We start from the raw sequence: 25,046 nt of genomic DNA on the forward strand, positions 1-25,046 counted from the left end.
TGCAAAAGTGTATAGATCTTCATGGAGAATATTTTGAAAAACAATAAAGTGATTTACGATGATTAAAATTGGTTTTTGTTCTCTAATCCCGACATATAAATGCACCCCTCGTATCATCATCAACAAAAGCAATATAGTAGTCCAGTAGTAAAGTTTCACACTTTACTTAATAATAAAAAAAAAACGCTCAACGAAATTTCGAACTTTTTATCCAGAATTTTCCATTTTTTTCTGGTATGCAGTTTTATAGCTCATTCTTTTCCAGTGTAACAAAGTACAAGGTTTAAATTGCTGAATTTTTCGTTGATTTTTAAGGGGTAAGAATCTTCAAAAAATTGGATTTGGATTGTATTTTCTTAAAGTATAGTATCTTAAAAATATTGTGTGAAAATTTGAAGTGAATCCGACAAATAATTTTCGAGTTATTCAACAATTAACGAAGGGCGCTCGGGCGCTAAGGTTCGCGTTTTTCGCAAAACTAAATTTTTTGAACTGGTGACCACTCTAACTTAAAATCCCCTTGGTAGATTTCAATACATTTTACACTGCTTTTGAAAAACATAAAAAACTCGTCCTTCTCCCGCTTCTTAACTGATACCATCCTTTCTAGCGAGTTCCACCAGACAAGGACTCCGTAGAGCAAGATTGATTTTATAATCGTGTTATAAAGCCAAAAAGTGACTTTAGGCGAGAGGCCCCACTCAAGGTATTTTGTATTTCCTCGTAAATAAGACGAGCTCCGTCTTTAGAGGATTTATCGAAAGGCCGCAGTTTGCGGTCCAATTCATAACTAGATTCAGATAAGCCTGCATCAGTTCCATCAGAGTATACAGAAATAATCAGGCTTACAAGACTGAATTGAATGAGCGTTGTATACCTGCACTGTCGTTCAATGTAGAATGCTGCCTCATGTTGTATTTATAAGATACACTCCCAGAATTAATTTGAAGCGAACTGTAGAGATTAACAATTAATTTCTCGGAATATTTTGTTTCAAACATTTCTCTGAAATACGAGTATTAGGAAAACTGAACATATTATTACTTATGCTTAATAAATCAACAGCATTTTTTAACGAATTCGTTTTGAATTTTATTTGAACTAGGGATTATTTTCGGGGAATTTCTTATTTTACAAAAAGTTCCGAAAATCACGATAGGGCTTTACTCGCACATTTGTTTCTTTCCTCTGAGGTCCATCTGTCATGAGACTGCTATGCTGGGTATGGAAATTAGCGTTAACAACAAAATATTTGAAGCTGGTGCAAAATCACAGTCTCAGCTGATTTGCGATTATCGTCCCACGATACAAACAAGTTCGATCCTTCGCTAGCGGCGATACTGCAACGGTGACATGCTCCACTTGATATGGAGCAGTGAAGTGGCCATACATTGATTCTCATCACGATTTTAGAGAGGATGAAATCAACTAATAAAAAAAAAAAAAATAATTGGCTCGTACACTTCTGTTAGGTGTTTGGCCGAGCTCCTCCTCCTATTTGTGGTGTGCGTCTTGGTGTTGTTCCACACATGGAGGGACCTACAGTTTCAAGCCGACTCCGAACGGCAGATATTTTTATGAGGAGCTTTTTCATGGCAGAAATACACTCGGAGGTTTGCCATTGCCTGTCGAGGGGCGACCGCTATTAGAAAAATGTTTTTTTTTTATTAATTTTTCTTTCACCGAGATTCGAACCAACGACCTCTCTGTGAATTCCGAATGGTAATCACGCACCAACCCATTCGGCTACTGCGGCCGCTAATATAAAACTAATATAAAAACCAATATTAAAAAAAAATATATATATAATAAACTAGTAAGACTTATAAAGAATTTGCCAACCGGTGCATGCAAGTGCAATAGCGATTGACCTCGCCAAATTCTACTTTACAACCAAACATTATTTTTATTTATTTTTCTCTCATTATTTGCTATATCTAAAGAAAGCAGTAAATGTGTATTTTCTACTGCAGATTTATTTCAAAGTGAAAGAAAAAATATATATTTTTCACATTAATCACCGATTTGGAAAGCTGCCTGAATATTTGCTAAACAACGTCAATTGACTTTTAGGGCGCCATAAAATCCCTTACGTCATAGCTTTCTTGCCAAAAAGTTTACTTTTGTATTCTCTTTTAGTTTATTTATTTTTATTTCTATTTCTTCAAGGAGACTCTAGTATTGTTCATTTTTCATTAAGCCCACTACCTCTTTTCTCCCTTCCCATCATTACTTATTGCTCCCCGTTAGAGCACTTTGGACATGCTCTTTTGTAGCGCAAAGTAGGGATACCATTTTCGAATCGATAAAATCGAACACCAATCGATTCGGAGGCTGTGATTTTTCACTTGTGATTCTAACTAAGAAAATCATTAACGAGTATTGATAAAGCGAGTTGTGCTTAATATTCTCCTCGCCTGTAAATAGGCAAAAAGTTGTAAAATTGTAAAAGCGTTGTGTGAGAGAACTGGAGAGAGAAAAGAGCGAATGCAAAATAGCGAAGATTTGTAAACCTAAACGAAAAATTAGGTTAGGTCAATGTAAACAAGGAAGATAATGGAAAGAAAACAGTAGCTTATGAAGCAAAATATTTACAAAAAATCTTAATACAATAACGTCAGCGCAACAGCTGTTTTTGTCCAACTTACTGAGAGTCGAGTCTCACTACAAAACTGAAGCAAATCAACTTACGAACATGCAAGAGATTACTTTTTTCATTAAATAATAACAGCTATACCTTTAGTGATGGCGGCCACCGTAACCGAATGGGCTGGTGACTACCATTCGGAGTACGTAGACTCGAATCTTCGTGCATGAAGTACCAAAATGAAGAAAAAGTTTTTGCTAATAACGGTCGCCTTTCGACAGGCAGTGTATTTTTGTCATGAAAAAGCTTCTCATAAAAATAAAAAAATATCTGCCATTCAGAGTCGGCTTAAACTGTAGGTCCCTCCTACAACACCAAGGCGCTTGCCACAAATACGAGGACACCGCTATATGTGATCAATACTGTGGCCATGTTTATTGATCCGGGAATTTACGAGTACATCGACTACACATCGATCTGCTTTTTTCAATTGCTCGCCTACTCTTCCAGCTGTTGTAACCCCATCACCTATTGCTTCATGAACGCCAGCTTTCGACGTGCATTCCTAGATACCTTCAAAGGATTGCATTTGAGTGGCAGCAGTGGGGGTGCTGGCGGTGCAAGCGTTGGCATTTGGCATAGTCGGCAAAAGGGAACTGATTGTGGTGTTGGTGTTGGCAGTTGAAGTTTTTTTTTGTTTTTGTTTTTTTATTGGAACTAGTTCATAAATATTTACAAATGACTAACAAGCAACTTAATTATGATAACATTACACAATTTTCACTCTACATGACATAAAGCATTTCTATGGAGGTATGAGATCGCTAGGTTTAGTGCGTCTGAGCCTTCGTATTAATCCGTTGGTTTCAATTAAATTAAGTGCTTCTTCATTGATGTGGTTTATTAGTCTTTCTTTATGGGCAACTGCAATCTTTGCGATTTCAGTGTTGACGGAGTTTATTTTAAAGTCGCGCTCAATGTCGGAACTTCTGCAGTACCATGGTGCTTTGACAATGCACCTGAGGACCTTATTTTGGAAGTGTTGGATTTGGTTTTTCGTACTTTGACTGGCGCACCCCCATAGCTTCGCACCATAACTCCATACTGGCCTTAGTATCTGCTTGTAAATTAACAACTTGTTTTCTATCGTGAGAGCTGATCTGCTACCCATGAGCCATTGCATGTTTTTGAGTTTGATGTCTAATTCTTGCCTCTTTTTCTTGACATGATCTTTCCATCGAAGTTTGCAATCAAGTTTCATACCTAGGTACTTCGCTTAATTTGAGTATGGGACCTGTTGATCATCTATGTATAGTGGTATATGTTGTATTTTAGTGTTTGTGAAAACTATGTGTACAGATTTTGTTTGGTTCAGTTTTATTTTCCATGTATTAGTCCACTGGTAGATCTTATTTAACGCGGTTTGTAATGTGGCTGCCGATTCGTTTTCAGTTTCACCAACAGCAATCAAGGCGGTGTCATCTGCAAACGTTGCTGTGACGTAATTAGGATCAGGCGGTAGGCCATGTGTAAAGATAAGATATAGCAGAGGCCCAAGAACGCTGCCTTGAGGTACTCCTGCATTTATTTTTCGAAGACTTGAATAAGCATCATCTTGCTTGACTCGAAAATAGCGATCTGATAAGTACGACTCCAAGATTTCGTAGTATTGCTTAGGAAGTATTAATTTTAATTTAAAAAGCAAACCTGTGTGACAAACTTTATCGAATTCCTTTGCCACATCGAGGAGTACGCCAGAACATACTTTATTATTTTCGAGTGATTTTTCTATTTCGAGATCCTGTGTACCTGGTCGATTGTAGAATGTTTATTTCGAAAACCAAACTGATGTGTTGGAATAATTTTTTTTCGTTCTATTATTTTATTGAGTCTTTTAATCAACAGCTTTTCAAACAGCTTTGAGATCACTGGTAGGAGTGATATAAGTCTATACGATGAAACTTCCTGTCCAGGTTTGCCTGGTTTTTGGAGCATAATAACCTCCGCAGTTTTCTAGAGAATAGGAACGTAATGAAACTTAAAAGATGCATTCATTATGCTAGCGAGAATTTGGATGCTTTTAGGGGGAAGCTGCTTGAGTATTTCTGCAGTGATTATATCGAAACCAGGGGATTTTTTATTTTTTAGCATTTAATTTCTTTTTTTTAGTTGAAGTGACGCGCATTTGCCTGCACTAGTGACAAACGACTCTGTAACTATGATTGCTGCTTACATCCTTTTTGGATGTTTGGCCGAGCTCCAATATATATATATATATATATATATATATATATTATTTAGTGCTATACAAGAATTATTAAAAAAAGGGTGATTGGTTATTTTTCTAAAAAAATAGTACTTTATCAATATCTAATTTGTTCCCTTTCAAAGTACTTCCACTTGTGTCAGCGCTTCTTCTTATCCTCAGAGCGCTTCTGACACGCCTTGCAGCATTGTGGTCTTTATCTCCACAATTGGGGCAAATCTCCATCCATTCATGGGTCTTTTCAGTTTTGGGAGCAGGCAACAGTCACAGGGAGTCCAATGAATGTATGTGTTAACAAATCGTCTGCACTCATATCGGCGCTCTATCTTATAGTTTGCACGACTCACAAACACTGGCGGTGAAATTTGGAGGATTGGCTTTGACTTCAATCAGCCTACCAGGCAGTAGCAAACAGCTCTCAGGCGCAAGGAACTCTGAAGCAGAAAATAAATATTTCGTAGCAAATGGGGTAGAAACTCACGCACCCATCACTTTTCTCCCTCTACATATCTCTGCCCCCTAGTGCCCTCAGCGCAATTTTCATATTAGGTTAGGTTTTGAAAATCGTGTTACAGTAGTTAATTATAATTAGATCATGTCATTTTTTTGGAGTCCATACATTTTGACGATTGGTGGCTATAAGTCATGTTAAGTTCATACATTTTGTCAAATCTCTAAGAACTGTCATTGTTTTGCTTTTGTGAAAAATTCTTTTATCCCACTTTCTGAAGGTTGATATACAGAATCCGGCACTCGAAGTGTAACCAACTTCAGACCGCTCGCGGAGCTGATGCACATGCTTCAGCTGTCTGTTAGTTGGCTAAATGACAGTCCAGAGTAGTGTTCACAAGCGCGCAGAAGCATTTTGGCGAGAGTAAGCGCAAAAAAAAGAAAATCAGTAATGGATTTCAAACGTAAGTGTGATTGCATTATATTCGGCTGGAAAATCACAACCAGCGATTGTTCGTGAACTCGTGCACCTTAAAGTAAATAAAGACTTTGTTTATCACACCATTACTATTTACAATAATACTGCTAGTATCGCGCAACGTTATTGGGGTGGTTATCAAAAGACTGCAACGTCACGTGAAATGGTTCAAAAAGTCCACGACGAAGTGCCAATCAAATGGCGAAGGAACTGAAAAAATCTGACCGTAGCATTCGACGCATACTGAAAAATGATTTCAAAGTCAAGCCTTACAAGACCCAAAAAGCGCATGATCTCAAACCAAAGCAGCAACAGTTCAGACTTGAGAAAGCGAGAATTGCAGTCATCGATTGGCCACCAGGAAGCAGCATCCGCCACAAGTAATGGTTTGGGCGACTGTAACCACAGATGGGCACTCTCCAATCGTTTTCATCGAGCCTGGCGTCAAGGTAAATTCGAAATATTATCGGGAAAGTATTCTGGAGGTTGGTTTGAAGCCGTGGGCAGACAAACATTTCGGTGTCAGACCATGGACATTCCAACAGGACTCGTCACCGTCTCACAAAGCTCGAGTGATCCAAGAATGGCTAAAAAAACGTTCCGAACTTCATAACGTCCACATAATGGCTCTCAAATTCACCAGACGCGAAGCCTATGGATTATTCTCTTTGGACCATTTTGGAGAGTGAGGTCCGAACTAAAAAGATTCATCAGTCTCGAGGCGCTGAAAAGAACCATTGTCCGCGAGTAGGCCAAAATACGTGCAGGTCACATTCGGGCAGCTTGCAATTCATTTCTGGACGGTCTCAAGGTCCTAGTTAAGGCAAAAGGTGGTCATATCGAGCAAAAGTAAATTGATTCTTCATTTTGTATTATTTTCAAACATTTTTTAGTTTGAACTGAATAAAAGTAATTTTCCAAACTAAATTTATGATCTTTTGTATTGATTACACTTCGAGTGCCGGACCCTGTATGTTAAAAAAAAGTTATAGACAAAAAAAATTTTGCAAAATATAAGTACAACAATTGCATTTGAGACAGATTCCTCTTTGAGGCAGAATTTTAACATTTTTTTCTTTCGCATCGCAACTTTTTCGATTCGAATTGATTGTTTGATCATCGATTTGTGTATTTTCGATCTGACAACGCTAATAGATAGGCACATAGAAGACACTAGGAAACCTTCGAGAATTTGCCCAATTACTTTATATGTATAAAAAATAAAAAATATGTATACTTTTTATAAATATCAAGTCACTATATTTGTCCCAATGAATAAAAGTTTGAATATCAAAGTTTCTTTCAATTAAAAGTAATCAAGTTGTGCAGGGTCTTTCAAGTTCGACTTGATTTTATAAATTTAAATTACATACATATGTGAATGCGCATTTGTCATACGTCTATTGATATCTGTTTTTTTTTACATATACCTACAATATATATGGTAGTAGAGGGACAAATGATATTTTTTCAAATGTCTACTGCGTGCTGGCTTACAAGTTTCGGTTCTTTTGGTGCTCTTTCTCAGAAATTTTTCTCGCCGAATATTATCTTCAATTGTTTATGATTTTGTCACATAAACACTATCTTTGAGGTGGCCTCGCAAAGAATAGTCCAAAGGCGTTACATCGGGTGAACCTGGTCACCAAATTGGTATAGAATATCGTGAAAATATTATCCCCGGAATTCCGCCTGCAATAAAATGATTATTTCGTGGGTCGGCGGCATGTCGTACCGCTTTGTGGAAGCCACACAATTTTTTATAATTTATCTTTTCTCAATTTTGCTACTCGTTGACGGTAAATTCATGCTCAGCAATATTTTCCAAAAAAACAAAGAAATAGTCCAGTGACACCCCCAGATCGCATTTTCTATTCAATGGCCGCGATGAACATGCACTAACTGGTGTTTTTCGGTCTGGAACCGAACTACTCGACTCAAAACTGTTCATGAGCATTTGTTTTCCGGGCTCCGTTGAATGATTAAAGTGATATAATAATAATAATAATAATAATGATAACTGACGCTTACACCTTGACGCTTTTTGGGTGTTTTTGGGCGAGCACATCCTCGTATTTGTGGTGTACGTTTTGATGTTTTTCCACAAATGGAGGGACCTACAGTTTTACACCACCTCCGAATGGTGGGTGATTTGTTATGAAGAGCTTTTTGAAGACAGAAATACATACACGCGGAGGCTTGTCATTACCTATCCAGGGGCGAACGCTATTAGAAAAAACTGTTTTCCATCATTAGCTGCTCATGCCCGAAACAGGGCACTACCGAATGGCAGTTACGCGCCAAGGCGGCCTATTATAACGGCACAAAATATCCACAATTTTACTGAAAATATGAGTAGTTTCTACAGATCCACCATTTTTCTAGCAGGTTTTAATTATTTTGTACAGTTCACCAGCGAAGTCAAACTCATTTTAGTAGTTGAATTGTAGATTTTCAAGTTGATATCTGACATGAGAGACGCTATCGCACATAAAAGAAACCCGAACTTGAAAGACCCTGTCATAGTTAATGGAGAGGGGGAAAGCGAAAAGGCCTTTGACTGCTAGCTGTGTCGCGTGTTTCTTGTGATTGTACTCAAACGCTCGTCAAACTTTGTTTCAATGGACATCAAAAGTGGTTAAAGGTTTAGCCGATGAATGTTGTATTAATTGTAAATTTCCATTGCGTTCTATTGTTATTGTACTTAGTAGTAGATAGCAGCAACATTAATGCAGGTGTCCCAGATCGATGTTGACGATCTCTCTGTAACTTAGTTAATAGATAAAATCTCTTTTGCCTTTGAATTTTACATACATTTACACACATCCAAGTTTAGGTTTTTTACATATATGTGTATATGTGTGTATATGTATGTACATACCGGCGATGAATTGAAACGATTTGCCGGTACGTGTCACGTTTTTTTTTTCATACGAGACACGTCAATTGCTCAGTAAAAATTTTGCCGCTTTTATTCAATTCTATTTTTTTTTTTTCATTTTATCTGTGGTATGTAGGTACATATGTACATACAAGTTGTGTACTTGTATGTAGTTGTGCTTTATTGTTATTTCATTGCTTTCGACTGCCGGTATATTTGGCGATAAGTGCTTTGATGGGCACTAAAGTAGTTATAGTTTTTTTTGCTGCCATTATAAAAACGATGTCGAATAAAATGAATGTAATATCTTTGCAAATTTCATATTTACATATATTTGGGCGTGTAACTAAATTTTATTAATTTGAAAAAGAAAAATAATAATAATAATTTACATTTTATTTTAAAAATTAGAAAAACTTTTATTGCCTTCACGGCTGCGATTAAAGCTAGTAAATTCGTGGGAGAATCAATTTGATAATTCGAAAAGCGTAACGGCGCATTTTTCTGTAAGTATATTTGAGGTTCGAACATAAAACAGCAAAATGATGGAAAGTTATTTTCTAATTGCGGTCGTCCCTCGGCAGGCCTCCGAGTGTATTTCTGCCATGAAAAAACTGCTCATAAAAAACCATTTGCCTTTCGGAGTGGGCTTAAAACTGTAGGTCACTCCATTTTAGGCACATCATCAATACGCACGCCACAAATAGAAACAGGAGCTCGGCCAAATTATTAATGTTTTTTTATATTTATAAATAACACAGTGTGCATTCGGTCAAAAAAGGAGCAGGAATTGATAATTTAAAAATCCCATTCAAAGCGATTGTCCAACGACAAAAGAAGATCAGATACAAATGCAAAAAAAAAAAATTATTTTGAGCTCATTTACACCATGACTTTTCATTCAAGTTTTTTTTTTTGCGCATTCTCTTTTAAAGAAGCATTCGAAGATTATTCGTTCATTTGCACGCTGACGTTTTGTTTGCGGCTTTCCTTGCGTATTTTTTGGCATTTAAGGGCACAAGAAGCGAGTCTTAACTTCACTTAAATAAAAATACGAAAATGTGAATGCGATGAAAGCGAAATGTCAATAAAAACCCTCGATTTTACTGACCGTGCGTGCATGCCTACCCCTTTGACTTCCCTACATTTTTTGCCACCAAGCTCGACACGCCCAGGGCGAAAAGTCATCGTGTAAATTGGCTCCTTTGACTGATGGAAATATTTGTTTTGACTTTTATGCGCTTCATTGCTTGTCTGTTTGTATAGGTGCTACAGCGGTCCAGATCACGAGTGTGAAATACGATAGATGTATGATTATAAATCTTCCGATAGGGTGATTAATTTTGCGCCACCTTGCATGCAATGAAAGCGAGCCGGATTTACATCCAACAAAGAACTGTCATATCAGCAGCATTTCCCAAAAAGTTTGAGCACGATTTTATGCTGTTACAGCAACAAAAAGTAAAATTTGCAGAAAATCCCTCTTAGGTTTTTCACCACGTTCATGCGTAGTCTTGGTATCATTTGAGATAATTTATCCAAAAATTCCACTCTTATAGTTCCAATACTTCCTTATTCCCTTGATATGACTTCCCTCTTCAAAACTCAAATTGCCACTTCAAGGCACTTAATTTCAGTCGTTTCCCGAAAATGCATTGAAAAAGCGTTTTGATTATGAGTAATCACTCGTTGACAAAAGTGTATTGTAAGTTAAATGTTCGAGCATAAACTGCCAAAAACCTTTGATTGATTAGGAAAGCAAAAATAGCTGAGAAAAGATTTCAAAAACTTTCTCCCGGACCTTCCTGCTACTGCTTTCACACACAGAAACTGCGTTAGATGGAGATACATTTATAAGTACGTGGATCAAAAAGAGTCTACTCCACTGGCTTGCGAGAAGTTAGTAAACCATTTATTTAAAAAAAAAATGTTCATAAATTCGAAAGCGACTTACTTTCAAGGCAAGACATGAAAGTCTAATGAATAAAAAATATTTTGTGCTTTTGATTAATTTTCGACAGTAGGTAGGTAGGTAGGTGGGGTGGCTATCGCAATGACACACTTAGACATTTCATAGGTCCATTGTGATACCACTGGAACTTATCCTTACCCTATGGGTTCCTTTTCAAACCATCGACAGTTGTTGGACAGAAAGTATTTACATTTGCTTGCACTGGCTTACAGCAAAAATGCGCACCGGACGCCGATATCCAATTGCCCTGTAGAATCGGATAAGTTTTCGAGATATTTGCAATTTACCGTTATTTACCCAACAAAAAGTAGCTACACTTAGTCACTCATATATTACGAACCAGTTGGCCATTCTCAACACGACTTGTAGGTTAAGTTAGGTTATGGTGGTAGTCGGTCTGCACGACCAACTCACTTAGACCTTACAGGTCCGTTGTGATACCACTGTGCTACACGGGAACCTCATTTATCTTCCTTCGTGGAACCATTTCGTGGCTCTTATGAAGCGTAGTATTGATGCCAACCCCACGCCAGACAGTTCTGTAAGATAATTAAAAAAGTAAAAGGGCTGGACAATTGCAAAGGAAGTGCTCAACTGTTTCTTCCTCTTCCTCATCTCTGCAGCTTCTGCAATATTCATGGGAGAAAACTCCTAGTCTCGAGGAATGCCTGCCAAATAGCCAGTGACCGGTTAAACAAGCCACGACCTTCGAGATATTGTCTCTTGAGAGACTAAGCAGTTCCTTTGTTCTTTTCTTGCTTATTTGCGGCCATAGTAGCCTAGCTGTTAGACACGTATCTTCATTTCTCCATGACCTATTGGCCTCTTGGATAAAGTGGTTTTTTATTATTAGTTTACTCGTGGCCATGGGTATTCCAATGGTACTTTTATCACTCAGCAGTTGGAGAGCGGTACCCTTTCTGGCTAGCTCATCTGCTTTACAGTTTCCCTCAATATCTCTATGTCCCGGAACCCAAATAAGGCTGACCTTGAATACGTCACTAATATCATTTAAAGCTGCCCGGCATTCCTGTGCAACCTTCGATCTTAGTAAAGCCGCATTCATTGATTTGATGGCCGCCTGGCTATCCGAGAATATATTTATAATCGTTTTTGTTACGGCGTGCATATTTAGGTATGTAGCCACTTCTTTTATAGCTAGTACCTCTGCCTGATAGACGCTGCAGTAGTCTGGTAGTCGAACGGATAGTTCCAGTCCTAATTCCTTCGAGAAAACTCCGAAGCCAACCTTATCGTCTAGCTTGGAGCCATCTGTATAAAAGTTTAATTCTCCCCTTCTCCATGGCCTTGTATCTAATGAAATATAATAAAATTCCTCATTACCTTTCGATAAGCCTAATAATTTCTAAGAAATTGAGAAATCATTTCAGATTTTTCTATGAAAAAAATGATTTTATTTTTCTGTAAAAAATATTGAAAAAACTTTTAATTTTAACGGGAAAATAATAGTAAAAAAATAATGAATATTAAAGCCTGTTCTTTTAGGAAAAGAAAAGGTGCATACATAACCTATTTTACGGCTCTTAACATTTAGTTAATCGAATAAGGGGTCACAGTGGTCTAGAGCTCGAAAATTTAGGGTGTTTTCAGGATTTTTTTTTTACAATAAAAAAATGAAAAACTATATTTAAATTTTTTAGGATTTTTATTTAACTTCTTTTACATACAAAAATGAAAAAAAAAATTTATTTTAATATTATTTTAATATTAATATTAAAAAAATATTATATTAAATTTTTATACTAAACGATGTAATTGCTTCAATAGCTGCCTGACTATCTATGTAAAAGTTAGCCTTGGGTTTGTCCTGGTAGTAACACGAGTTAGATCTGCTGCGTTCTCAACTGCGAAAACCTAAGCCTGGAATGCACTGCAGTATCGGGAAGCAGTATCTGCCTTAGGTCTAACTCTGGACAGTATACCGCAGCGCCTATTCCCCTAGTCATTTTAGAATCGTTCGTATAAAAGTTAAGTTTATTACGTTTGGAGCTAAAGCCCTTTTTCGATAGTGATTTTTAACTTCTTTTCCCTTCAAAAACCACAGCTATATATTCCATATTGACTATATTGTTCCGATTTATTGAGCTATACGAGAGTTGGTTTTGGGCCTTCAGTTTTCCTGCAGATTTTGCTGCAAGGTTTTCTGCAAAAATATCTATCGGTGATTAGTCAAGTGTGTATGTATTCGAGGGCCGCCGTTGGAGTCGTTCTTAGCACATAATGCATAAAGCAGCTAGTCGCTGAATCTCTGTCATAGGCACAATGCATGAAGATTTTCTAGTCACGGTCCACCACACCAGAGTACCATAGCGAAGTATTGGTCTGACTACTGTTGTGTAACGCCAATGCACCAGAGAGGAGGATAAGCCCCAGTTTGCTGCAGGCATCCCATTACATGCGCAGAGGGCGTTATTGGCCCTTAGTAAAAATGTAATGCTTTGTGGCGAGCTTTAATTTACTGATATTAGAGTGGTATGTTAGAGGTTTAGAAACGGAAATTTGGTGGGTAAGTACTAGAATAGAAAAACACAAAACCAAAATGGTCTACTTGAGACAAAAATATCGATATATCACACTTAAGATACGAGTGGTAATGCCGAAGCCATGATGAAAAATGTAAAAGGTGACCACTACGTTCGGCCAAATTGCCTTTACAAAAATAACTTAATCTCAGGGGCAGAGGCAACCTTTTTTTGGGTGCGGTCTAATGCGTATAAATTCGTGAGAACATTTGTCATGGAATTGCTTCATAAATCATATTGTAAATTAGCGTGACTATTTTATTTCAATATTCAATAAAATGTATTCTAAGCAAAAATGTATCTTAGAAATTTCAAAGACGCAGCATTCAATGAAAGTTCGGTTAATTAAATTGGCAATAGTCGGGTAGTAGAAACCGACTATTCGAATATCATTAACTGGCTTATAATCATAAGAATGGCTACGACTTGGTTAAGTGAATACGGAATTAGTCTAATTATTTTAAGAGCCTTTTGATGTCTGAGTTATATGTAGTTAAGTACTTCCAATGATGTCTTTCGTAAACAGAGGCAAACATTTACAACAAATTCGTTATTTTTTCTTAATTTTTCTATACCAAAAAAATTATATCCAAAAAAAATTCATAAATTTCTTAGACAATATTAGGCCTATCGAAAAGTATTGGGGAATTCTATTATCTTTTATTAGCTACGATTCGTGCTAAGAATATCCCGTTGGGTCGTAAGATATGCTTGATTAAGTGGAACCACTTTACCACACAGCCATTGGCTGAATAAATGTTCGGAATGATGAGCAGAATCGATTAAGCAATGGCTGCCTATCTGCCTGCGAGTCCGTTCATCTGGCCGTGCTTACCATAAATGTTAAAATTATGAACTGAGGAATCCTTAAAAAACTTGGTAGACATGCCGCCTTTAACTTAAAGCAAGTGTGATATTAAAAATGGGTAAAATTGGATTATAAAAATATTCTGTAAAGATGACGAAGATTTAGAATCCCTTGGATGTTCTATATTGCAAAAAATATATTTACTATTCTGTACAAATACAATTTTTTCGGATCTGTATAGTCTTGCGGCCACCGTTGCCGAATGGGTTGATGCGTAACTACCATTCGAAAGTGCCCTGGTTCGAATCTCCTTTGTTTTCCTTGTTCACTCCTCTCGCGAGCATAGGGCCTCGACAACACTCAGTCTTGCGTTGGTTTCGTTAATGTATTTTGATTTCTGACAGGGTAGGTCATTAACACGTTCACGCCGGCGCGCACCACCGGTGGCCCGCACAAGTCTGCTTCATGGGGCGGCGCGTACCACCGGTGGCTCGCACAAGTCTGCTTCATGGGGCGGCGTGTACCACCGGTGGCCCACACAAGATTGTATCATCTGGCAGCGCGTAGCACCAATGGTACTTTATTAGACGGTACCTATGAGATGAGATGCCATAAACGACTACCCTTACGAACAAATTTCGTTTTATGACCTGCAATCGCTCCCGTCCGATAGAGCGAAAAGATGTAAACATTGCCGTCTGTGGGCGAAGACCATGAATGACAGCGCCGGCGTGAACGTGTTAACCTGACGCTACCAGTTCTAAGTAGTGGGAATGCTCATCTGTCGTTGCCTAGGAACAACGCCGTCTTACTGCTAGGAGCGCCATCTGTGTTTCACATTTTTCTGGCAAATGGATCGCACAGATGGTTGAGGACTTCGCTAAATTTGGTGTGTCTGCGGTTGCCCGCTTCCTCTTGCTGGCGCCACTGATGCAAAGTGTAACTGTGTGTTTTTCTTTGTTTTTTGCTTGATTTAGCAGCCACAATCAAATTATGCGCTGAATATTGAGCGGTAGTGAGGATGGAATGGATTTGGGTTTGAGGAATGACATTTTTTTAAGTTAGTAAATTTGGAAAAGTGTGAGGTCCGTGCTTTACGTGGAGTTCGAACCTACAACCTCTGGGATAGCAGGCTAGTGCACTTACGCTAGCGAGGCCAAGATGAAATAATATAAACAATTTTTTGTAAAAGGGTCTTCGAGTGTATTTCTTCTATAAAAAACCAACTGCCGTTCGGAGTCGACTTAAAACAGCAGGCCCTCCTAACTAATTTTTGGTCTCTCTTTTTGGTCAATCTACAACAATAAATTCTTAAACTGACTCTATTTTTATGATCTTCGCATAATTATAAAAATGCTAATTATTTTACTTTTTTATTTTTATCTTTTAAGAAACAAACGTACACCGCGGTACCAAGTGACAATAGTCGCGGTGAAAATATTACTACCAAAACCGTTATGGCTGCACCATCCCAGAAAAGTGATGTGGAAAAAACAGCGAAACTTGAACCAAAGAGAGCTAATGAAAATGCACCCGAACATCCGCCGACGAGGTACTTACTTTTTCGTAAAAAAATTCTAAGCAAACACTTCTCATAGTTTTAATTATTACTATATAAAGGCACCACATATTGACACATTTTGACTATTTACTTATAAACTTATGGTATTTTTTAATTGGAACTATTTTTTTCATCAAAATATAGTTCATTTTATAACAAAGACATTAATAATCCAAGTTTCAAACTTTGCTTAAGAGTTATAAAAATGTAAAAAATTTTCATTAAAAAAACAAATACTTTTTGTTGCAAAATTTTTAATCACAATTGTTTTCTATAAATTTTAGAACGCTATTTTAAAGCTTATAAACACCAACAACAACAAAGTGAAAGTTTGAAGTCGCTCAAATATTTCGCTGATTTTTGGCAATTTTTCCCCCTTAGGATGTTTCGCATTTTCTCCTTATCAAAAAACAACAAATCTCGTGTATTCGTGCATATGGAACAAATGCGCAACACCTTCAGGGGGAAGAATTTTAAGAAAGCAACCAGAATTTTGAGCGACTTCAAACTTTAAATGGACTATAAAACTGCGTGACCAATTTTTTCCAGAAAAGTTTGATTAAGAGTTTGAGATTTTGATGAAAATCTGTCGAAATTTTATAAATCTTGTACAAATCTTGCATTTTGATGAGAAAAATGTTTAAATTAAAAAACAAAAATAAGCAAATTTCAAAAAGTTGACAATATGTAATAATTTGAGGGAGTATATTTGTTTTTACAAGCAATAAATGCTTAATTTGACTTATAAAAAATTTATTTGTGTACAGTTAGCGTCAAATGAAAGTGTACGCCCCATATTGACAACTTTTGACTATACATTCAGTAATTTTTTTAATTTCAATAATCTTTCTATATAAAAATATAGTTCACAACGTAACAAAAACTATATAACCAAAGTTCCAAACTAAAGGGTTGTCCAATAAGAGGTGTTATTTTGATATTCAAAGAAAAATGCTATTTTTTAATATAAATTATCGGATGGTTATTTCATTATAAAGAGGAAGGCATGGCGTTAATAGTGGAAAATAACATCAGGCAAATGACCACCACGTCCACGCTTACAGGACAATATGGTTTTTATGAAATTTTCCATAACCGAATTGCAAAATGGCTGCCCTATGTCCTCGATAGCCTCACGAATTCCATCTTTGAGGTCGTGAATCGACCCTGGACTGTTGGCGTAGACCTTCTATTTCACGTGGCCCCAAAGAAAAAAGTCACAAGGTGTTAAATCACAAGATATTGGTGGCCAATTGTCCGGTCCGGATACTTTTCCCGTAAAAGATCAATGGTTTCGCTGCTTGTGTGGCACGTAGCGCCGTCTTGTTGAAAATAAACCTTGTCCAGATCACAACCATCCAATCCTGGCCATACAAAATTGTTAATCATCTCTCCTGTTTCACACCTAACACCTGATAGGGATTCAAGCCACAGGTCGTGCTTTGGATGTACAACAAATTGGTTATGTCAATGTATGGATGTCTGGTTTGGTGGGAAACTCTTTGGAAAGGCTATAATACCGCTAAACTGATTAGGGTGCAAAGGACTTCATGTATTCGCATAACCGGAGCATGTTGAACTTGTCCCAGTGCTGCCCTGAATGCCGTTTTGCACTTACTTCCCATCGCTGCTTAAAGTGCAACCAGGTTAAAGGAGGTTGACCCCTGGAGACAATCTCTCATGGGACATGGTAAACTGGAGTTTGACGGTCGTGCCAGGACAATATTTCCAAGTAGGCAGGATATGAACGAGGGAAAAATCTGCACCGTCTCCAAGATGGAATCGGGAGTCGGAGCAGGGGTTTTCTCTAAATCAGCCAATTTATCTATTTTCTTAAACTTCCCGAATACTGCTCGGATGTTTCAGGCAGAAGTCTTTGTAATCCTGCAGGCATGCAAAATGCTTAGGGAACAAGGGAGCAAGGCAGATATTAACATTTTTTCTAATAGTCTAGCCGGGATCAAGGTTCTGACGACGCCATGGTGGATATCCGAATTGGCCAGCTCCTGTAAGGAGGGGATCAAATCTCTTGGCCGTGCAGGTACCACTTCTCTGATTTGGCTTCTAGGACATAGGAACATAGAGGGAAATGAAATTGCTGATGACCTTGCCAGGAAGAGAATAAATTGATCTGTTCAACGTCGGCGCCCCTCTAACTGTTGATAAAAGCGAATTGCTCAACTTATTTCTCAAAGAAGCGCAGAAAGGATGGAGCTCCATTTCTTCATGTGATCGTTTGAAAATCTTGTGGCCCCAGTGCAAAAGACTCCACGCCATTCAATTTTCAAACTCGTAGCTGGGCTTACGCACCATTGGACGCAGAAAAGCTAGGTTTACGATTTAACGCCCATTGCAGATCCGAAGCTGTGAGGGCCTTTTAGAGAAGGATACTGTTGAGCCTTTCCTATGTAAATATCCGGGTTTGGCAGCTAGACGATTAAAGTCACTGTGTGCTCCTTTCTTCGACAGCATGGGGCAATGCGCCAACCTAAATCTTCTCCATTACATCAACAGCTCTGGTTGGCTGTAGATATCTGCCTCTTAGAGGTCTCAGATAGGTATCAAAATGGTGCTTTAGTGCTACTTGGGGAGTAGCCAGACTGGCACATCAACCATTTCACCTACCTCCCTACCTACTCAGAATCTTTAGATAAAAATTTTAAATGCCTCAAAAATCGCGTTGTTTAAAGAAAATTTATTTTACCCTTTTTATTTATGCGCGAAATTTTTTTATTTTATTGAATTATGAATTAAAATTAATAGTCAAAACTTGTCAATATGTATATAACTCTAATATGTATATAACACCAAACCCATATCTGTCAATAAATTTGTTTTGAGAAAAGTTACTGAAAAAAGCGAATTGGTTCGTACTCTCGAAAGCAGGTTTTTCAACGTATGCGTTTTTTTGCTTGTGGCCACAACTGTATCCTATAAAAACAATATTTATATTTCTTCTTGTCTCATCCACAGTTATGCGACTACGCTGATACACATCTTCAAGGGCAACATTGGACCCGGCCTCTTTGCTATGGGCGATGCCTTTAAAAATGGCGGCCTAGTTTTGGGACCCATTCTGCTTGTGGTGATTGGTGTTATAGCCGTGCATTGTCAACATGTCCTCGTGAATTGCTCTGAAAAGATGCGAACTCTAACGAATGGCTTGGTATGCGCCGACTATGCCGATACAGTGGAGCAATGCTTCGCCAATGGGCCGATCAAATTACGCACCTGGTCGAAAATGATGAAAACCATAGTAAATATTTTTATTTGTGTTACCCAGTTGGGGTTCTGCTGTGTCTACATGGTTTTCATTAGTACAAATATGAAACAGGTACTGTTAAAAGTAATGAAACATAACACGATTTCTAATTTTTTTATGCATTTGTAGATCTTCGAAGCTTATAAAATCGAAATAGACGTGCACTATATGATGCTAATAACATTCGTGCCCATCTTACTTACCTCGCTGATAACAAACTTGAAGTGGCTGATGCCAGTTTCGTTGATCGCCTCCCTTTGCATGATTTTCGGTTTGTCCATTACAATATTTTACGCCCTAAAGGATGGTCTACCCAGTCCGTCGGAGCGCGTACTTTATAATGATGGTCCACATTTGGCACTCTTCTTCGGCACGGCCATCTTTGCTTTTGAGGGCATCACTTTGGTGCTGCCACTGCGCAATGCTATGCGCAAACCAACGGATTTTGCACGCAAAATGGGCGTCCTAAATACGGGCATGTGTTTGGTGACATTTATGTTTTTATTTGCCGGCTTTTTGGGCTTTCTTAAGTGGGGTGAGGATGTGGGTGGCAGTTTGACGCTGAATCTTGGCGACACAATGTGAGTTATAATTTTAACTGCATACCGATCTTTGTAATTAAAAAATATCCTGTTGCAGCTTGGCGCAATGCGTGAAGGTAATGGTGTCGGCGGGTGTGATGCTCGGTTATCCGCTGCAATTCTTCATCGCCATACAGATTATGTGGCCGAATGCAATGCAACTTTTGCACTTGCAAAATCGTCCCTTCTCCGGTGAGCTGCTCTTCCGCACTGTTATGGTGGTGCTCACGTGTAAGTAACTGCATGCAACGGTTAGCACTGAAAATCGTACAGTTACACTTGTGTTCGGAATAATAGCAGCGCAAAGTTTCGGCTATTTATTTACTTTTTTTGTTTTTAATGTTTTTATAAAAATATATTTTATTCTACAACAAAAACCGTATGGCTCAAAGACTCAAACTTTGTGCAAAGTTCAAAAAAATTCAACAAACTTTCATCAAAAGTTCAAACTTCTTAGTCGGAGCTTAAAAAAAAATCTGGGTATGCAGTGGCCCACTCCATTTTGGTATGATTTTGTGCTGATTTACATTAGCTCGAAATTCGCGTTGATTTTAATTTTTTTCTCATATAAGGCATGCACAAAGGAGAAAGGAGAAATTATGAAAATTCAGTGCGATTTTTTAATCATTTCAAACTGGCACTTTCACATACCAAAGTTCAATGGGCTATTAAACAGCATATTTCAAGTTCTGTGAGTTTTGATGAAAATTTGTTGATTTTTTTAATTTTGTACAAATCAAATTACGAAAATGGTAATCTGGCCATGTTGTTGTTGTTGTTGTTAAGGTGGTTGAACATTTCTGAGCTGAAATGCTCCTAATTAGTGACCAGCACCGTTTTACTACCACTATCTCGTGTGATGATGATGTTTTTTTTTTTGGTTTCCAAGTCAGATCCATTTAGTGAGGTCCAGGTATAGCAGCAAATCCTTTATCTCGATGTCTGAGATCTCCTTAATTTGCTGTAGGAAAGGCTTACCGAAGGATCGGAGTCGTGCCCTGGCTAGTCCCGGACATTCACATAAATAGTGGGAGAGACTTTCCTTCGCCCCTTCCGCTTGACAGCTTCTACAGATAGGATTGAAGGGTAGATCGAGTGAAGCTGCATGATCACCTACTTTCCAATGCCCTGTAAGGATTGCAGTGATGCGTGAAATGTTTGGCCGAGAACATCCTAGCAGGTCATTCGTCCTTTGGATTTTGTATGACGGCCATGTGTTTTTTGTTGTAATACATGTAGGTATTTGTTTCCATCTTCTTTCCGCTAAAGCATGATAGTGTGAAGCAATGGATGCTTTTAGTGTGTTCAGTGGGGTGGAGACTGTCACCGCCTCTGCTATGTCTAGTGTCGAACCCTTTCTTGCTAGCGCATCCGCTATCTTATTGCCCCGAATGTTCCTTGTTGTTATGTTAGGGAACCCATATCAGAGTTTTCAAGCCAATTGCTGAGCAGTTTTAGCTCCTCTCTACACTGTAGGACCAGTTTGGATGAAATGTAGTTGGAGTCTAAGGCCATAATAGCTGGCTGCTTGACTGTCTGAGAAGATAGCTACTCTTGCACCAACTTCCTTGTAGGCCATACTGGTGCTAAAATCACGTAACTCATTGTCAAATTCGCTAAGAGCAAAGTAACGGTACCACGATAGACACCATCTCATTATTCTTTCATTCATGTCCAATCAGTCGTTATTCAGTAACATGAGTGAGGGTTGTGTTGATTTTTTTTGTATATCACCAATACAATCTCACTTTCTTCGTAAACAAACCACTGACATAACCCCTGTTGAGTCAGCCAATGAGCTGATTCTTCTAAATTCGCTGAGTGCCGGTTAACGGTCACACCTGTAAAAAATTTTTCAGCATGAGCGCATTCAAACACCTCCTTGCAAAAATTTGGAATAACTATTACAGTTAGTCGACTGCACGAGTATTTAGGGATGAATTGGCCAATTGCGAATCAGCGGTTATCCCGCAGGGGCCAGAGAAAATAATCGGAATCAGTTCCGCAGGAATCATAAATTGGATTAGCGATTATGTATGCAATTAACATAAAAAGCGTTGGTTTACTATAGAGTGCTGCAGAAAAGTGTTTTGCAACAATAAAAAATCTGTCAGAAAACTGTCAAACTTCCTTCTCAAACTGGGAAGAGAAGATGTTCGGTTGATGGTTGGTATTATTATAGGGTACAGCCCATGGGGTCAGCATATGACGACTATTCGAGTCATTGCCTGTCTTGCTTAGAGGAGGCGGATAGCACTGAGCATTTTCTCTGTGAGTGTCCTGCCTTTGCTAGAGCAAGGCCACACATTTTGGGTTCTGATGTCACGAGAATGAGTATATTCTCTCAAGCTGGTTAAAATTTTCAGATTTCCGAAAGAATCTGGAAAATCCTCGCAGGTTTAGCTATCTCTCTCCCTGTCTCTATTATATCTCTTTCTTTCTGTTGCTCCTCTTCTTTCCTCCTTGGCTATTTACCCTTTTACTTTCCAGCGCTTTAAATACAATTAGCCTTTTAGACTGAGTGTTTTAGGAGTTGCCCAACTCTCGATGCTTCTAGGCTCGCCTTTCAAATTTCAATTTCAATGTCAGAGATGATTCGATTTTCAATCGATCCTGAAAGTGCTCTTCGACTGTTTGAATAATCGAATAGTCGGATAAACGATTGTTAACAAGAGCTCTGGTATGAATCATATTCCCATACCTAATAAAAATGACAAAAAAAAAAATACTCACAAAATTTCATTAGAGTTTCAAAAGTTTTAATTCTTTAAAAACATTCATAACTTCAAAATTTTTATACAAATAGACATCTGAAATAGTTGACAAAATTTTATCGAAGCAACAAAAGTTTTGATTTTTTATTTTGAAAACTATTATAATTTCAAAATTGTTATAATAACCATTTAAAATTTGCCCTATACGGCGCTAAAATTGCATGAAATTGAATGCAATTTGAAAAGGTCGAGCCAAGGAGCACCAGGAGATTTGGTGTCTCCTAAAACACTCAGGCTAAAAAGCCCATTGTATTTAAACCTCAGGCAGGGTGGGTAGATAGTCAAGGATGAAAGGCGAAAAGGATCAGAAAAAGAGATAGGAAAGAATAGAGACAGAGATAGAGATAATTAGTCCTGTGAGAATTTTCCAGATTCTTTGGCAAATCTGTAAATATCCTCCAGTTTTAGAGAACGAATATTACTCATTCTCACGACATCGGAACCTAAAACTCGTCGCCTTGCTCTATCCGCCTCCTCCAAGCAAGTGCCTGTCTTGGGTCCTCAATGGTTCCAACGGTGGTCATATGCTGACCCCATGGATTGAGCCATGTAATAATACCGACCATCAACTGAACGTCTTTTCTTTTAGAAGAAAGTTCGACTGTTTTCTGAGAGTTTTTTTTTTTGTCACAAGACACTTTTCTGCTGCGTTTTAGACCGGACCATCGCTCTTTATGTAGATTGCATACATAATCGCTGATCCAATTCATGATTCATGCGGAACTGATTCCGATTATTGACGATGGTACTTGTGAGGGAACCGCTGATCCACGGTTGGCCAATTCATCGGCAATTTCGTTTCCTTGAACACCGGAGTGTCCTGGAACCCATAGAGGTACAAGCCTGTTTTGTCTTGTGACAGAATTGAGCTTTTTCATACATTCTTGCACAATCTTTGAGGTTTGCTTCGCGTTCTCCAGGGCTTTCAGTGCAGCCTGACTGTCACTGAAAACTCCAATCTGTTTCCCGCTCCATCTCCTCTCGATTATGCATTCGGCTACTTTCAGGATGGTAAAAATTTCCTTTTGGAAAATAGTTGCCTTATCTTCCATAGAATAGTGATACTTATTACTATCGTTTAAGTACCATCCGGCTCCAGACCCTATTTAATTCTTGGACGCATCGGTAAGGAAAATATTCGTCAATCCTCCATGAATGCATTATGGATTGCTCCATTGCTCACGCAATGGAAATCTGACATCAAATTTCCTTCTAAATAAAACTGTGGGTATCAGGTGGTCTTTAGGTGCCAAAAACAGTGGATACTGCTCAGATAGCAACCTAAAGATTTCTCTGTGTCCCCAAGCTCTGTCTTCTTGCCAGAAACCATATTTATGGAGTCTACACATTGTTTTTATTGCTTCCTGTTGTATCTTAAGATCCAGGGGGAGCAAATCAAGCATAGCATTTAGGGCATCACCAGAGGTTGTACACATGGCACCCGTGATGCATAAACATACACTTCTTTGCAGCCTGTATAGTTCCCGGATTGTGGACTTAACCATGCTCCGTCGCCACCAGTCCACAGAAGCGTAAGTGATGATTGGTCTGATAAGTGCTGCGTATATCAATAGGACTTCAGCAGGTTTCAGACCCCAGGTTTTACCAAAGGCTCTGTGGCATTGCTGAAAAATCCTCAATGCGCGATTCACCTTCAGTGAAACGTGTGTCTCCCAAGTCAGCTTCTTATCCAAGATTACTCCTAGATATTTAACTTAATCGGAAATACCAAGTGTGACACCTTTCAGCGTTGGAAGACTGAGTCCATCCAATTTCCGTTTTCTCGTAAACAAGACTAACTCTCATAAAATTTATTTTAAAGTGTAAGGAATTCTGATTTATACTTCCTCTGCTATAATATGAACAATATTTGCATAATAAACCAAGGTGCATTGGATAAAAGAGTGCCACTAGAACAACAACAATGTTTTGAACGTTTGATTGTCAAAGCAAAGTATTAATAAAGAATGAATTGTTTGATTTTGGGCTGACAGCCACATGGACAGGGGAAAAAAACAAATCAGCTTATTTATCACCGTTAAAAAATTTGCCTTATAATAAACTAACGAGAAAAGTAAATTTTGAAAAAAAAACAAAGCAGCTGTACGATTTCAAGTAACACCCATTATATTATTATGCATATGTAAATACAATAAAAACAAAAATATGTTATTTAATAATTTCTCACACATTTCAGTATCCATTGCTGAGTTGGTACCCGCTTTGGGTCTCTTCATGTCTCTCATTGGCGCGTTGTGCTCCACTGCGTTGGCGTTGGTATTTCCACCGATGATTGAATTGCTGGTGAAGCGCGATGATAATAAAGGACCTGGCGTTTGGCTATTCACTAAAAACATTTTGATACTCGTATTGGCGTTGTTGGGCTTCTCTACTGGCACCTATGAAAGTTTATCACAAATTGTAACACATTTTAATGAAATGGAATAACATTTAAGTAATGCTGTGCAAACGTGTAACTCGAATAGGTGTACTTGTATATGTAGAATATATTTTATGTGTGTATGTATATTTCTAGCTAAAATAAGTTTTTGAATTTATAAGCATAGAAGGAAATGAGAATGTTTATGTGCCAAATGTGATTTTAGTGATACGATTTGTCAGGTATCAACTTAACTCATTTTTAATTTTTATCAATAAATTTTTATTTACTTGTACACTTTTGAGTTTCATTAGCTCTTTCGAATCAGTTTGAACTCTTGCCGATAAATACAAATATTATTATCGTATTAAAAACAAGGTTATCACATGACTAATGAGAAACATTTTAAAAGTCCTAATCACTGTTTTTACTAATTGAATAACAAATAGGTGGTCACGTCGAAGAACTTTATCTATTATGGAATTTTTTCAACACCACTTCAA

The 25,046-nt window shown here is 38.0% G+C and overlaps 1 protein-coding gene across 2 annotated transcripts in view; it reads left to right on the top strand.

The window, feature by feature from the left end:
• Window positions 1-24,838, top strand: part of LOC128857909 (proton-coupled amino acid transporter 1) — a 60,119-nt gene extending 35,281 nt beyond the window's left edge. For both annotated transcript variants that reach the window (XM_054093735.1, XM_054093736.1), the window contains exons 2-6: window positions 15,377-15,537; window positions 18,520-18,880; window positions 18,938-19,389; window positions 19,448-19,620; window positions 24,361-24,838. In XM_054093735.1, coding sequence (XP_053949710.1) covers window positions 15,377-15,537; window positions 18,520-18,880; window positions 18,938-19,389; window positions 19,448-19,620; window positions 24,361-24,611 — 1,398 coding nt within the window. In that variant the 3' untranslated portion in view covers window positions 24,612-24,838. The remainder of the gene's footprint in view (window positions 1-15,376; window positions 15,538-18,519; window positions 18,881-18,937; window positions 19,390-19,447; window positions 19,621-24,360) is intronic.
• Window positions 24,839-25,046: the final 208 nt, after the last annotated feature.

Source organism: Anastrepha ludens, chromosome 3 (genome assembly GCF_028408465.1).
Source record: "Anastrepha ludens isolate Willacy chromosome 3, idAnaLude1.1, whole genome shotgun sequence".
NCBI lineage: Eukaryota > Metazoa > Arthropoda > Insecta > Diptera > Tephritidae > Anastrepha > Anastrepha ludens.